General features: G+C 42.2%; 4 protein-coding genes across 13 annotated transcripts; 3 read left to right on the plus strand and 1 right to left on the minus strand.

The window, feature by feature from the left end:
• Positions 1–68: 68 nt before the first annotated feature.
• Positions 69–2,626, plus strand: LOC116195606 (probable N-acetylmuramidase). Of its 4 annotated transcripts, XR_004154687.1 has the most exons (5): positions 69–574; positions 961–1,059; positions 1,417–1,509; positions 1,848–1,969; positions 2,365–2,626. XR_004154687.1 is itself a non-coding variant. In XM_031524889.1 (4 exons), exons 1-3 carry the CDS (start codon positions 305–307, stop codon positions 1,495–1,497), a joined length of 450 nt encoding a protein of 149 aa, XP_031380749.1. In that variant the 5' UTR covers positions 69–304; the 3' UTR covers positions 1,498–1,509; positions 2,365–2,626. The 4 variants fall into 4 exon arrangements, 3 of the variants coding, with proteins under 3 accessions (XP_031380749.1, XP_031380750.1, XP_031380748.1); XM_031524889.1 differs by lacking the exon at positions 1,848–1,969; XM_031524890.1 differs by lacking the exon at positions 2,365–2,626 and having other exon boundaries at positions 1,848–2,322.
• Positions 2,627–2,685: 59 nt separating this feature from the next.
• LOC116195605 (60S ribosomal protein L11-1) lies at positions 2,686–4,346 on the minus strand. The gene is made up of 5 exons (XM_031524886.1): positions 4,192–4,346; positions 3,973–4,080; positions 3,835–3,877; positions 3,198–3,393; positions 2,686–3,047 (listed from the first exon to the last, which is right to left on the minus strand). Exons 1-5 carry the CDS (start codon positions 4,192–4,194, stop codon positions 2,849–2,851), a joined length of 549 nt encoding a protein of 182 aa, XP_031380746.1. The 5' UTR covers positions 4,195–4,346; the 3' UTR covers positions 2,686–2,848.
• Positions 4,347–4,470: 124 nt separating this feature from the next.
• Positions 4,471–7,677, plus strand: LOC116195604 (putative pentatricopeptide repeat-containing protein At4g17915). Of its 4 annotated transcripts, none has more exons than XM_031524885.1 (4): positions 4,471–6,264; positions 6,493–6,566; positions 6,762–6,879; positions 6,975–7,677. In XM_031524885.1, the coding sequence occupies exon 1, from the start codon at positions 4,679–4,681 to the stop codon at positions 6,086–6,088; it is 1,410 nt and encodes a 469-aa protein (XP_031380745.1). In that variant the 5' UTR covers positions 4,471–4,678; the 3' UTR covers positions 6,089–6,264; positions 6,493–6,566; positions 6,762–6,879; positions 6,975–7,677. The 4 variants fall into 4 exon arrangements, with proteins under 4 accessions (XP_031380745.1, XP_031380743.1, XP_031380744.1 ...); XM_031524883.1 differs by having other exon boundaries at positions 6,762–6,870; XM_031524884.1 differs by having other exon boundaries at positions 4,471–6,361; positions 6,762–7,677.
• Positions 7,678–8,692: 1,015 nt separating this feature from the next.
• Positions 8,693–12,685, plus strand: LOC116195428 (aspartate aminotransferase, mitochondrial). Of its 4 annotated transcripts, none has more exons than XM_031524614.1 (11): positions 8,694–9,094; positions 9,396–9,481; positions 10,020–10,226; positions 10,310–10,415; positions 10,547–10,651; positions 10,734–10,906; positions 11,283–11,442; positions 11,805–11,900; positions 12,014–12,108; positions 12,214–12,319; positions 12,438–12,685. In XM_031524614.1, exons 1-10 carry the CDS (start codon positions 8,921–8,923, stop codon positions 12,284–12,286), a joined length of 1,275 nt encoding a protein of 424 aa, XP_031380474.1. In that variant the 5' UTR covers positions 8,694–8,920; the 3' UTR covers positions 12,287–12,319; positions 12,438–12,685. The 4 variants fall into 4 exon arrangements, with proteins under 4 accessions (XP_031380475.1, XP_031380474.1, XP_031380473.1 ...); XM_031524613.1 differs by having other exon boundaries at positions 12,457–12,685; XM_031524611.1 differs by having other exon boundaries at positions 12,214–12,685.
• The last annotated feature ends 191 nt before the right edge of the window (positions 12,686–12,876 follow it).

A 12,876-nucleotide genomic window follows, 5' to 3' on the forward strand; every position in this document is an offset into this window, starting at 1 on the left:
TCAACTTCAACATTTTGCAGATAAGCCCCAAAACTTACGAAATTATTTTAACCAAAATTGTACGAGTTGATCAATGTGTCGGGTTCCGACCAGCCCCGCCCATTTCCCATTTTTCCCTCCGATTCCCTCGATTCTGGTGCCGCCTCTCCGATCCCTCTCCTCTTTCACAGTCTTACGATGGCCGACTCCAACGAGATACTGAGTCAACCCTCGACAGAGATCCAAAAATAACTCCTTTGTCCTGTCCAAATCCAAGAGGGTACGAGTACAATACTCACCCTCCTCAGTCGAGGGCAACGGTGCGATGTCGAACCAACGGGCCGGCGGGGAAGGCCGCTCTGGTGGGGGAAATGATCCTTCATTGGCCAAGACAGCTGGGTTCCTGGTCTTCTCTGGCATTGCCCTCAGCATACTCAAAACCCTAAACCCTCTCAACAAAAACCGCACTGCTAGCTCGTCGGAGTCGCTCGCTGGGTCGGTTCAGCCTACTAGGGAAGCTCCGCCTCCGCCTCAGCCTCAGCCTCAGCCTCCGCCTCCTCCCGTACGACGACCTTCAGCCGAACCCATCACCAAGGTTTGCTTTCCAAGTTTTATGTTTTCTGTTCTCCTTTGTGAGTGAAGTTATAGTCTTTCCGTGGCTGTATTATGTTACGCCATGAAAGCAAATTGCTTGCAGCTTGTGAGCTCTCTGTGGACATATTGCTTCTCCTTTTTGATTAATCAAAAGCCCATTGCCGGGATTGGATTCTAGTTCTTACACATGGAGATACTTTGGAGTTATTGCTTGTCCATTCTATGGATCGTAATATGCAGTTTTGCAGCAATTATCTGTATATCTGGAGTACCTTAAGACTCACTCTGCTTGGCTTAACTCATTTTCACTTCTTTTGGGTGAAATTCTTGGCTTTTGTTGTGAAGATGAATTGGCTTACTCTGTTCATTTTTGTGACATTCTTCTAGAGACACGCATCTGCTGATCAATTTGTGGCGCAGTCTCTGCATCGAACAGTAGAGATCGCAAAGGGAGACACGCTCTGGGGATTATCCCAAAAATATGGAGTACGTGCTTCCTTACTTTGACCATCTATACCAAGTGAAAGTTAAGTAGCTTGTTTATCTTTTGCGGCAATTCAGAGTAGGATCAAAATTTTCTGCTGAGGAAATAGAGGCTTTAAGAATCTGATGTATGTGTTGGCAGCTTTGCAAGGCTGATGGTGTTTTGAACGATAACTCCCAATTCTGTTTAATCTTGAAACCATCCTTTGATATTCCCTTAAATGTCTTTCTCCCTCACCTTTATGTGCTCTTTCTGCTAGATCCATGGGTTCATTTTCATTTATCGGCCTAGGGAGGTTGCTGTTTGACCAAGAAGATTCCTTTTGTTTTCTTATCCGGGTTGTACTATTCCTGTTTCAGGTGCCGGTTGATGCAATAAAAGAGGCGAATGGGTTAACGGGGGACACTATCTATGCAGGCAGGAAGCTTATTATTCCATGATAGGAGAACAAGGTCTTGCCCTGTGGCTTAATCCTCATTTTCCAACTGGGGGTTTAGGCCCGTGCTTCTGAGTGTCTGTACCTTGTCAGTTTGCAGATTTAGATATTGACTAAGAGATAAATTTTAAAATTAGGATCAAAGGGAGCTTTTTTAGTTTTATATCAGTGATGGTCAATTGCAGTTATTGTTCCGATAGTCGCCCGTGCTTTGGTAAATTCTCTGATTTTTACAACATTTGGCATTGAGTTTGGTGTTTCTTCATTACAGGAGGCTGTCTTCCCAATGTTGTAAGTGTTAGCTTATTTCCTTGAGGACTAATATGTTTTGTTGTTGTCGGTTCAATTCTGCAGTTCTTGTCCCAAGTCTTATTGTAACTGCTCTTTTTGATTTCGATGATATGCTGCTTGAAGTTGGACGAAAGAGGCAACACAGATTATGAACCTGAGGGATAGCCCATCATGAGCACAAAAATGTTAGTTGTCGATTATGATACCGGTGTGATTGATCCAGGAGGCAAAAAATTTATTGTAGATTATGCTTGACTATAACTTCACATGAAAGGGAAAAACTTGGAAATAGAGAGCACACCTTGGTTGACTCGGGACAATATTCATGCAGTCTGGAAGCTTATTATTATGTGATACATTACGAAGTATTCTTCATGCCAGAGACGGTTTCTGTACATTTTCAGCATCCAGCCTTAGATATCAATGAGAGGTGCACAGAATTATAGGATCAAGAGTGGCTTGTTTATTTGGTCAGCTTTGTTTCAGAAATGCTTCTGCAATTGCCATAACTTGTTCAATGATCAAGCTTTCTTCTCAATATTACCGAGTTTCAGCTTTGATTGCTTGTTTATTTGGTCAGGTTTGTTTCAGAGATGCTCCTTCAATTGCCACAACTTGTTCAATGATAGGCTTTTTCTCAATACTACCAAGTTTCAGCTTTTATTGCCCAGAGGACTGCGTGAAGATTCTTCTGCTCACGGCAACTTCTCAACTCATACACAGCTCACAAACTATAGATTACTATCACAATTTGAACCAGCCAGTTTGTGCATATAAGTTTTATGGTCAAGCTTTGGGCTCCTTGGAAGTTAAATGCAGTTAGCTCCGGAAAATTTGGTAAATTTGGATGAACTGAATCCTTTATAGCTGGCTAAGGTTAACAAGAATGATTTCACTTTCATAAGCAAAACTGATACTTTTGTATGTAAAGCAAGCGAGCAACGATTTCTAAATGCAAATTCAACATAGGTCTACATCCTGTTCTTAGAAAATACTGAACCAAAGATCTCTCGGACACAAAACCTTGTGACAACATAAAAACAAGAACTACTGTTTGCTAACAATCAACCAGTAGTGTTCTGGGACTTGTTAAGGATCACACCCTCGTATTTGACCTGGAACCACTTCATAGCATCCTCCTTGGTGACCCTGTGCTGGATGCCAACACGGGACTTGCACCTTCTGCGACGGCCCACTCGGTATCCCGGGCGTTCCAGAACAACATAGAAGTCCATCCCGTAAATACCAGTCGAAGGGTCGTACCTGGCACATAAAGACAAATGATTATCATATCAAGAGGACATGCGATCGTGATACAACTTTAGAGATGTAACTGTTTCAGGAAAAAAATAGATATGAATGATATCAATACGAGACTTGCTTTAAAGTGAATATTGACAGCAGTAAACTTACTTGATCCCAAGATCAATGTGCTCCTGAATACCAAAACCAAAGCAGCCTGTGTCACTGAAGTTCCTCCTAAGGAGCTCGTACTCCTTCACCTTCAGGCCACTCTCAAGAAGCTGCATAGCTTTCTCACCTCTAACGGTCACATAGCATGCAATCTTTTCATTACGCCTAATCCCGAAAGATCGGACAGTGTACCTAGCTGTAAAAGAACCATGGCTTTTGTCAATACAACAAGACAGGGTGGAAGCGTAACAGTTTGTTTACCGTTCAAACCGGCAAAGACACAGAGGGGGGTAATTTACTTGTATCCATCTAATTGGGAAACAGAAACTTTTCTTGATCAATATTAAACACCTAAATAATACCCCCTATTTTCAATTAACGAAGCAAGGCACGTATTAGGAATCAGTAACCCGAACACCTTCTTAAACTCGGACTTCATGAGAAGCAGAGAATTTGCATCATTTGCTACAAAATTTCAAGCCTTGGAAGGTAAAGTATTATCTAGCACAAGCACTTTTACATTTTCCCATCAAAAGCTTCAGTCAGAATCAAACATATAACACAATCAACGGCAACTCACGGAGTAAGAAAGCATACCCAACTTAAGCAAAGGAATGAATTTGAGTCAAAACCGTACCTTTTGAGAAGACAGGGCTCTGACCGCTGAGCTGCTCCAACACCTACACAAGCAAAGACCATCATTAGGCCAAAATGAGACGAACATTTGCAAACAAGAACAGACTCGCTACGCGGTAACGGTAGCAGGCGGAATTACCTTAGCAGCCCTGGTGAGACGATCTCCGCTCTCGCCTACGGAGATGTTAAGCACGAGCTTCTGAACTTTGATCTCCCTCATGGGGTTCGATAGTTTCTTCTCCGATGCCTACTCCCATCACATTCACAGCACACAAATACATTAGCTAGCTCATATGACATCAAAGAACAGGTCGAATCCAAGTAAGGAAGCAGAATCAAGTGACCGAGAGTAGCCTACCATCGCGCCTGAGATTAACGGATTGGGCTGCCGCTGACAGGCTAGAAGTAAGAAAGGTGAAGAAGAGAACTGAGAAACCCTAATATGCAGCAGACAGCTGGTGGATCTGCGATTGCTAGGGTTTTGGAGGGTTAACCTTACAAAGTCAAGTGACGATTTTACCCTTTCCATCTTCTAATGGGCCGGATGGGCTCAGAGGAATGAAGAGTGGGCCTCTCATCCACGAACATTCCTAATGGGCCAGGCCCAATACATATCGCTGCTGCTCTTCCTCCCCTGGCGGGAGAAGAAAGAGACTGGAGAAATTCCCTCTCCCTCTCTCTCTTTCCCTCCCCCGGCTCTCTCTCTCTTGGCGACTGAGCTATGCAGTTAGCTACAGAGCCTACCTGACACCATTTTCTGATCATCGATTTTGGTCCTATGCAGACTTCATTGGATTTGGATGCAAAGGTTCGAGCTTTGGCTGCGGTTGTGATGTGTTTCTTACATGCTCGGTGATGAGCTGCCTGAATTCATGTCAAAAATGGTCTTTAGCTTATCAACCAGGTTACTGAATATCACCGTAGCCTCCCTGTGCAAAGCTCGGCAGCTGCAGAGAGCAGAAACTGCCCTTGTAGACGCCATTAGACTCGGGGTCTTCCCCGATGTCGTGACTTACAACACACTCGTTGATGGGTACTGTCGTTTCGTCAGCTTGGACACCGGGTACAGTGTTGTTAGTAGAATGTGCCAGGCCGGGATTAGACCCAATGCGGTCACCTTCAACTCGTTGATGGCCGGGGCAACCCGGCGGCACCTTTTGTCGAGGGCCCTCGATCTGTTTGAGGAAATGCTCCAGTATGGCATATCTCCCGATTTGTGGAGTTACAACAATTTAATGCACTGCCTTTTCAAACTAGGGAGACCTGACGAAGCCTATAGGGTGTTCCATGATATTATAGTGAATGATCTATCGCCCTGTGGGGCGACCTGTAACATTATGATTAATGGGCTTTGCAAGAATGGGTATTCGAGCAACGCCCTTATGCTTTTTAGGAATTTGCAGCGGTATGGGTTTGTTCCTGGGGTTGTGACTTACAATGTTCTCATTAGCGGGCTTTGCAAAGCGAGAAGATTGAAGGCTGCGAGTAGATTGTTGCAGGAGTTGGCAGAGTCAGGGCAAGCCCCGAATGCTGCCACCTACACCACAATTATGAAAAGTTTCTTCAGGTTCAAGAAGTTTGAAGAAGGGCTCGAGATCTTTGCCTTGATGAGGAGCAAAGGATTTACTTTTGATGGGTTTGCTTACTGCACAGTTACTGGTGCTTTAGTAAAGAGGGGCAGGTTAGAGGAGGCAAATGAGCTAATGGATGAGATGGTAAGGGATGGAATTCAGCTCGATGTGGTGTCTTACAATACCAAGATTAACCTCCGATGCAAGGAAGGTAAGTTTGAGGATGCCTACCAGCTGTTGGATGAATTGGAGAAAGGTGGCCTAGAATGTGATGTATATACTCACAGTATCATAGTTGACGGGTTGTGCAAGGCCGATGATATGGAAGGGGCCCTGCGACACTTAAAATATATGAATTCTTTGGGGTTTAAATCAACGCTTGTTGCTTTAAACTGCATTATCAATGGCTTGGGTAAAGCTGGAGATATTGACCGTGCTCTGATGTTGTTCGAATCAATGGAGACTAGAGATGATTTCACCTACGCTTCTTTAGTGCACAACCTTTGCAAAGCAAGGAGGTATAGACATGCCTCCAAGATACTACTTTTGTGGTTAAACAGTGGCCTGAAAGTTCTCCGTTCTTGCCAACGTGCCGTTCTTGCTGGTCTTCATGATTCAGGATTCAAAAGAGATGCTAAGAAGCTCAAGTTAAAGATTTGGAAGGCTAGGATGCTAAGATGTTAATTTCTTAGTGTCAAGGGGGGAAATTAGTAAGTTCCTTGATGTTCATTGTGACAAGGAATCATACGAGGCAGAACTACTTTGTGCATCTACCTTGAGTGATTAAATGGAGATGATTGGAAGCCACTACCCTACCAAACAAGAGGGCATGAGTTGTTGCACTCGATCGGTTCATGCAGGTGAGTGGAAGATTTTCTTGCTTAACAACAAAAATGGTGGTTGTGTGCATTTGGGTGATTTTTCAGGCTGCTCCATCAATTCCTACTATTTATTAAGGTACTGAGTTATATAGTCTCCATAAGGAAGTGATTAAAAATTTAAAATTGCTAGAGATGCTCTCATATAGTGTATCAAAATTTTTAAGCTTTAGGATCCTGAGACATGTAGAATTTCTGCTGTTTTTGCAGGTAAATTGACTGACCCTGCAAATATGTAATCAGGATCTCAGCATGGAGCAGACCCTTCGAATGAAGTTGAACTTGTGAGTATTGTCCAGGCTTTTTGGTTGAAATGAGTAACTTTACATATCGAAGTGTGAAGCTTAACATGGACAAAATGATAACACATTATTTATTGCCAGAATACTTGACTTATAATTAGGTTACCTTGCTTTGTATAATAAGTTGCTTTTTGAAGCTTCTAAATGTTTTAGCCCATACAATTTTCTCAATTACAGGTGGAAGCTTGCTCTTTTAGTGAATTTCACATTATTAACAAAGATCATCCATCAACTATCTGTTTCTTCTGATGGCGGATGACGTGGACATCAACTATCGCTCGTTGAGGTCTGACCGGTCGGTCCTCATTGCCGGAAATGATTACATTGTCTCCCATCAATCATCTTCATACGTGTTGCTGCCATTGATTTTTTTATTTTATTTTTTTGTAGGTATGATTATCTAAGTTGTTGGTCGACATATCTTTTCTTCAAAGATCTTTGTGGCATATGTCAAAAGAAACGATATCCAATAAAATTGGAACGAAGAAAAGATATGTTGAAGAGCTTTTAATGCCTTTCAAGCTGAGGATATAGGTGTCAGGACCTCTGTGATCTTTGCTGTGGCTGTGGTTATGGCCCGGAGTCGCTGGCTGAGTAACAAAGGTTCTATTCAGATATTCAGAAGCAAGGCGAGGGAGGCCTCGGCCACGGTGGGGATGCCATGGAGAAACCCGACTCATTTAACAGCTAGTTGTCCACCCTGTTGGCATTTCTTGGAAGTCGGCAGGCTGCCCACTACAACTCTCTCATTTGGGCCCCAGCCGATTCAGAAACTGACCAGACAGAGAACTCCGGCATACGGACGGGCTGGTGGAGCTGTGGCCGTCGCTCGATGATACCGCAGCGTTTCAAATTACCTTTCAGCCCCTCTCCTTCCTTTTTTTTTTTAAGCCTTTAATAATTGCATTATTTCATTAATTAACTCTATGTCCATTATATTTTTGTTTCCTTTTATTAGGTTGCCGCATTTATTCGTCATATATTGGCTAATATCTTCCGACTAAATCGTGCTCCAAATGTTATCACATTAGTCATTGCGAATCGACTCAGCCAGAGTCAAGCAAACATGCCAAATAAATCACATTTCTGCCTAGTAGATGGTATGTACATATCTTCATATTCTGCCCATTAACCGACCTTATTATTGAAGATTTTTATTATGTCATAAATAATTTGCCATAATTGAAAAAATGTAATTTAATAATTAATGAGTTGTCATAACTTGGGGTGAATTAATCAGATTCTCTCAGACACACTACACAAAAATATTTGGATTGGAAAACAAGGGTAGTAGTTTTCTAAGATTCTGGTCAGAACCCTCTGCAATCACATATGGACCCCGATAAACTAATGAAGGATCCTCAAACCATATATCCATGTAAAACTCAGTTATTTGTTATTGAGATTTCGAGGAGACCTCGATATCAGAGTATAGCTGGGAAAAACACCAGGCTGCCGACCAATTCAGCGGAATGGGGAAGACTCTCGACCAAAATGGCATGGTCAAACCAAAAGCTACTAAGAAATCTCAATAAGTAGTCAAATTGAAAATAACTTAGCAATCACGATTCACGAGTTCCACAATATTAACGATACCCAAAAAAGTACCCAAGTCCAATACAACGAAATCTCAAATCAACTCAAATAATCAACATGAGACAAAGCCAGACCCTTTGTCATCATTAAAAATAAAATAAATTCAAAGCCGACTCGCTTATTTAAACTAAAAAGGAAAAAATTGCTCAAACTTATAAGGAACCTACAAATCTTTCATTTGTTTTTCTGTTTTATAAATCAGAAAATACATATGTATACATTCTCGAGTAAGGTCGGTCCCGTTTCTTGAACCCTAAAACCGACCCATGAACCAAACATACTGAAAAAAAAAAAAAACTTCTCGAATTTGTAAATGGCTTGAGCAGGGTCGGGTTTTTTCGGATCTCAAGGGTTTTTTATTATTATTATTATTATATATACTAACACCTCTACATGGCCTGGCCAGTGGCCATGACTGAAAATTTGGGGCAAAGAAAGAAAAATAATTGCCATGAAAATGAATAATAACGATAAAGAGGTAAAGTTGTGTAAGGAAATGGACATCACGCGCCTCGAGGAGCAGAGCACTGCCTGCTTCAGACAATCACATTGACTCCGTCTCCCTCTCTCTCTCTCTCTCTCTCTCTCTCTCAATATTTACTTCTCCATTTTCGTTTTTCTCCAATCTCTTCACTGCTCTCTGTTCCATACCCTACTCCTCTCTTCGTCTCTGTGTCTCGCTTCATTTCTCGCTTTGCTTCGAAGAGAGAAGAGAGAATAGGCAGGGGAGCTCTGTTTCCATGGCGATGCGGACGGCCATCTCCAGCAGGATCCTCTCCCGGGCCGCCCTTCCCGGAGCTCGGTCCATGTCCTCCTGGTGGCGCAGCGTCGAGCCCGCTCCCAAGGACCCGATACTCGGCGTCACTGAGGCCTTCCTCGCCGATCCCAGCCCCGATAAAGTGAATGTCGGCGTCGTAAGTGATCGCAAATCAAACCGCTTTCTTTGCTTTTTCCCTCCTCTGCTTTTCGATGTCTCCTATGTCGTCGCCTAAAATTCTCTTGAGCCGAAATTCGACCGAACCGCGTGGAGACTTATTATGGGCAATAAACAGGTCACATATGATTCTCTCGTTTTCTGGTTTTCCTACGAAAATGAAAACTGAAAACGCCTTTCTATTTCCTATTCTTCCGAACGCTGTCTGTGTGCTGTTCCGGTCTTGCACTCTGTTAATGTTCGTCTTTTGTAGTGTGATTTTGGTTTTTTGATCATCGAAGGGGGCGTATCGAGATGATAATGGAAAGCCGGTTGTTCTCGAATGTGTTAGAGAAGCTGAAAGAAGAATCGCTGGTAACTTGAAGATGTAAGCATCTTATTTCACTAATAGCTGCGCAAAACATGGATTTTTCCTTGCTTGTTGCGACAGTCTATAGCGGTCCCATGGAATTTTCCTTTTTATCCTTCAGCAGTCACTTTTTTTTCTTGCTCGTTGAAGGGGATCAGGATTCCATGCCTTTTTCGGTGTAATGAGTATTCTTTGTTCACTTTTGATAAGTGACAGTGACACCACTTTTAATGATGCTCGATTCCACTATGCGATGATGGAAGTCATTCAGTTGATCTTACTAAAAGTGAAAGACTAAATGAATTCCATGAGAGATATCATGTCAAGAGGATAACCAACTCTCTGTTAGCATGCTGAGAGTCTTTCTTGATGGGAGTTTCAGGTCGGGTCCTACATAACTAGTTTGAGAGTTCTTTCATAGGCATATAGTGCCTTCTGTGTAAATTCACTGGATATGGACGACATTTATTTGCCACATATGCATTTGGGGAAGATGTAATATTCTCCAAGATCTAAATTGAGTAAACACTTGGATATTAATGTTTTCTGCTGACAGGGAATATCTCCCGATGGGCGGTAGCGTGAATATGGTGCAAGAAACACTGAAGCTAGCTTATGGGGAGAACTCCGAGTTCATCAAGGACAAAAGAATAGCAGCAGTGCAATCTCTCTCAGGGACTGGTGCATGTCGACTTTTTGCGGATTTTCAGAAGCGATTTCGTCCTGATTCCCAAATATATATACCAGTGCCGACCTGGGCAAAGTGAGCTCACTAGTGGCTTTTAAGATTGCATCAATCAAGAAACAGTTATTGACAACTAAGTCCTTTAATATGAACTGTAACAGCCACCATAATATCTGGAGAGATGCTCAGGTTCCACAGCGGTCATATCATTACTATCTTCCAGAGACAAGGGGGTTAGATTTTGCGGCATTGATGGATGATGTGAAGGTAATCTCTTGTCTACTTAACGTCTGGATAGCTTGCTTACTCCACCTTCTTCCTTTTCGTATATTCTCTGTAAACAGATAGTTTTTGTGCATCATGTATATTGCTCTAAATTGCATATGGATTTTCCACAGAACGCTCCCGACGGCTCTTTCTTTTTACTGCATGCTTGTGCTCATAATCCTACTGGGGTGGATCCCACAGAAGTGCAATGGAGAGAAATCTCATATCAATTTAAGGTACATATTTGTTACCCCAACTCCCTCATACCAAAGAAGAAATTCGACTCCTTTTGCACTCATGTAGAGCGACTATTTTCAGGTCAAAGGTCATTTTGCCTTTTTTGATATGGCATATCAAGGTTTTGCTAGTGGCGATCCAGAGAGAGATGCAAAGTCGATCAGAATTTTCCTCAATGACGGCCATTTTATAGGAATTTCCCAATCGTATGCCAAAAATATGGGTCTCTATGGACAGAGGGTGGGATGCCTCAGGTAAATGCCTGTTATGCAATCATGAATTGACGATGAGATTAGTAGTGACAGTTAAGCTGGGGCTTATAGAGTGTTTAACTTTGCTTCTTAAATATTGTTGAAAATGGAGGAAGACTAAAGTGATTACTTTCATTTGATGCTGCCAAAGCATCATATGAATCTGAATCTCTCGGTTTCTTCTTCTAAAATTGAATTTTATCACTTGCTATATTCTGGAGGTTAATGGTTTTACAAATATGCATCGGTTAGGAAATTCCAAAGTATCAATTAGGAAATTCAAAATGGAACAACTTCTTTCTTGCCATAAAGTGAATCGATTTCTGTCAGAGAAGCAATTTGATATGCTGGAATATAATGGATAATTTTTGTTACGCAGTGTGCTATGTGAAGATGAAAAGCAAGCCGTGGCAGTCAAAAGCCAATTGCAGCAGCTTGCAAGACGAATGTACAGTAACCCTCCTCTCCATGGTGCGCTCATTGTTTCCACTATTCTTGGGGATCCAGACTTGAAGAAATTGTGGCTCAAGGAAGTGAAGGTAAGCAACTCAACACAGTCCTCTACCATGAAAAGGTGGTACAATAAGTAGATGCTCTCAGAAACGCTTTGTCTTGTGATGAGATCTGGATGAAGGGCAGGAGCTACAGGGCCAAGTGAATATACTTGATCATGCTATTTACATATGGTTGTTCTTGTTGATCTCGACCTAGTTGATATATTTGCTGCGACAGAATTCTGAGAGCTTAAATGTGTTGCGTTATGATATTATGGAAGTAGTTTCTTCTGGGGCACTTACCTAGTCCAAGGCTTTTGGTATCCCAACATCAAATGAATGGACCAAATAAAAACTTTCTTTTGGAGGGCAAATAAAGTAAATGTGACAATTTTTTTTCGCTTCAGGTGATGGCTGATCGGATCATTGGGATGCGGACTGCCCTGAGAGAGAGCCTTGAAAAGCGGGGTTCAACCTTATCATGGCGGCACATTACTGATCAGGTAGACTGGAGTTGTCTTCTCCTCATTAATTTGTTACCCTTCTTTTACTGCTGTTCTCATCTAATCTGAAGGTTGTTTTTTTTCTCCCATCACAATCTGGTCCCTGCAAACAGATTGGCATGTTCTGCTACAGCGGTTTGACTCCTGAACAAGTTGATCGCTTGACGAACGAATATCACATTTACATGACTCGTAATGGCCGTATCAGGTATTATTCCCCTCATATGTACTTCTTTCATGGCCACTCTAAATTGGTCCAATACACAAGACTCTGTCACTATCTCAGATACTAACACGTGAAATCCGGATACAGTATGGCTGGAGTCACAACAGGAAATGTCGGCTATCTAGCAAATGCGATCCATGAGGTCACAAAATCTGCTTAGAGGCTCGTTATTCAACTATACCTATTTAATGAGGTATGAAATTGTGGCACGGCATCGAGAACTTTATCATTTGCTCTATTTATATGGGCTTCATGAGACTAGAGTAAAGACGTGAATAATGGGCATCATCATAATTCTTGTCTGCTCCAAGTTTATGATGTTTCTTTCAGGGTCATTGGAGACGGTGTTTGTTGGAGCAAAATTTGATATCATGCTGAGAATATCTTGTGAGGAAACTCTCGGATTAGTTTTTTAAAAAATGAGAATAAAGAAGCAGGCCATTCTTGTTATTGTTCTTTTGGAGGTGATGAGAGTAGATGTTGTTGCTGGCAAAGGGACCGGTTTCCATCTTGGTTGCTTGTATGCTCAATCAAGAACCATGAGATTTAACTGCTTTGATATCAAATTGGTTGAGTGTTGAGAAAACAACGCGGATCGAAAATCTTTGGCTCATCGCACATCGGTGACTCGGGGATCAGGAATGGGGGCTGGTGGACGAATGTGCACCTATGATTCAGTCTAAACTCAGCCCGGACTTGTCTGTCTTAGGCCCATAAGATCATGCTAAGTTCAGAAAAACTAGGCCGCCC

The sequence above is a fragment of the Punica granatum genome, chromosome 2 (assembly GCF_007655135.1).
Source record: "Punica granatum isolate Tunisia-2019 chromosome 2, ASM765513v2, whole genome shotgun sequence".
NCBI lineage: Eukaryota > Viridiplantae > Streptophyta > Magnoliopsida > Myrtales > Lythraceae > Punica > Punica granatum.

Coding starts and splice junctions, on each gene's coding strand:
- LOC116195606 (XM_031524889.1), top strand. CDS start 305: ATGTCGAACCAACGGGCCGGCGGGGAAGGCCGCTCTGGTGGGGGAAAT. Junction 575..960: donor CAGCCGAACCCATCACCAAG/GTTTGCTTTCCA, acceptor ACATTCTTCTAG/AGACACGCATCTGCTGATCA. Junction 1,060..1,416: donor GATTATCCCAAAAATATGGA/GTACGTGCTTCC, acceptor TTCCTGTTTCAG/GTGCCGGTTGATGCAATAAA.
- LOC116195605 (XM_031524886.1), bottom strand. Junction 3,878..3,972: donor GTCTCACCAGGGCTGCTAAG/GTAATTCCGCCT, acceptor TTGCTTGTGTAG/GTGTTGGAGCAGCTCAGCGG. Junction 3,048..3,197: donor CACATTGATCTTGGGATCAA/GTAAGTTTACTG, acceptor TTTATGTGCCAG/GTACGACCCTTCGACTGGTA.
- LOC116195604 (XM_031524884.1), top strand. CDS start 4,679: ATGCTCGGTGATGAGCTGCCTGAATTCATGTCAAAAATGGTCTTTAGC.
- LOC116195428 (XM_031524611.1), top strand. CDS start 8,921: ATGGCGATGCGGACGGCCATCTCCAGCAGGATCCTCTCCCGGGCCGCC. Junction 10,652..10,733: donor AAATCTCATATCAATTTAAG/GTACATATTTGT, acceptor GACTATTTTCAG/GTCAAAGGTCATTTTGCCTT. Junction 11,901..12,013: donor GGCGGCACATTACTGATCAG/GTAGACTGGAGT, acceptor CCCTGCAAACAG/ATTGGCATGTTCTGCTACAG.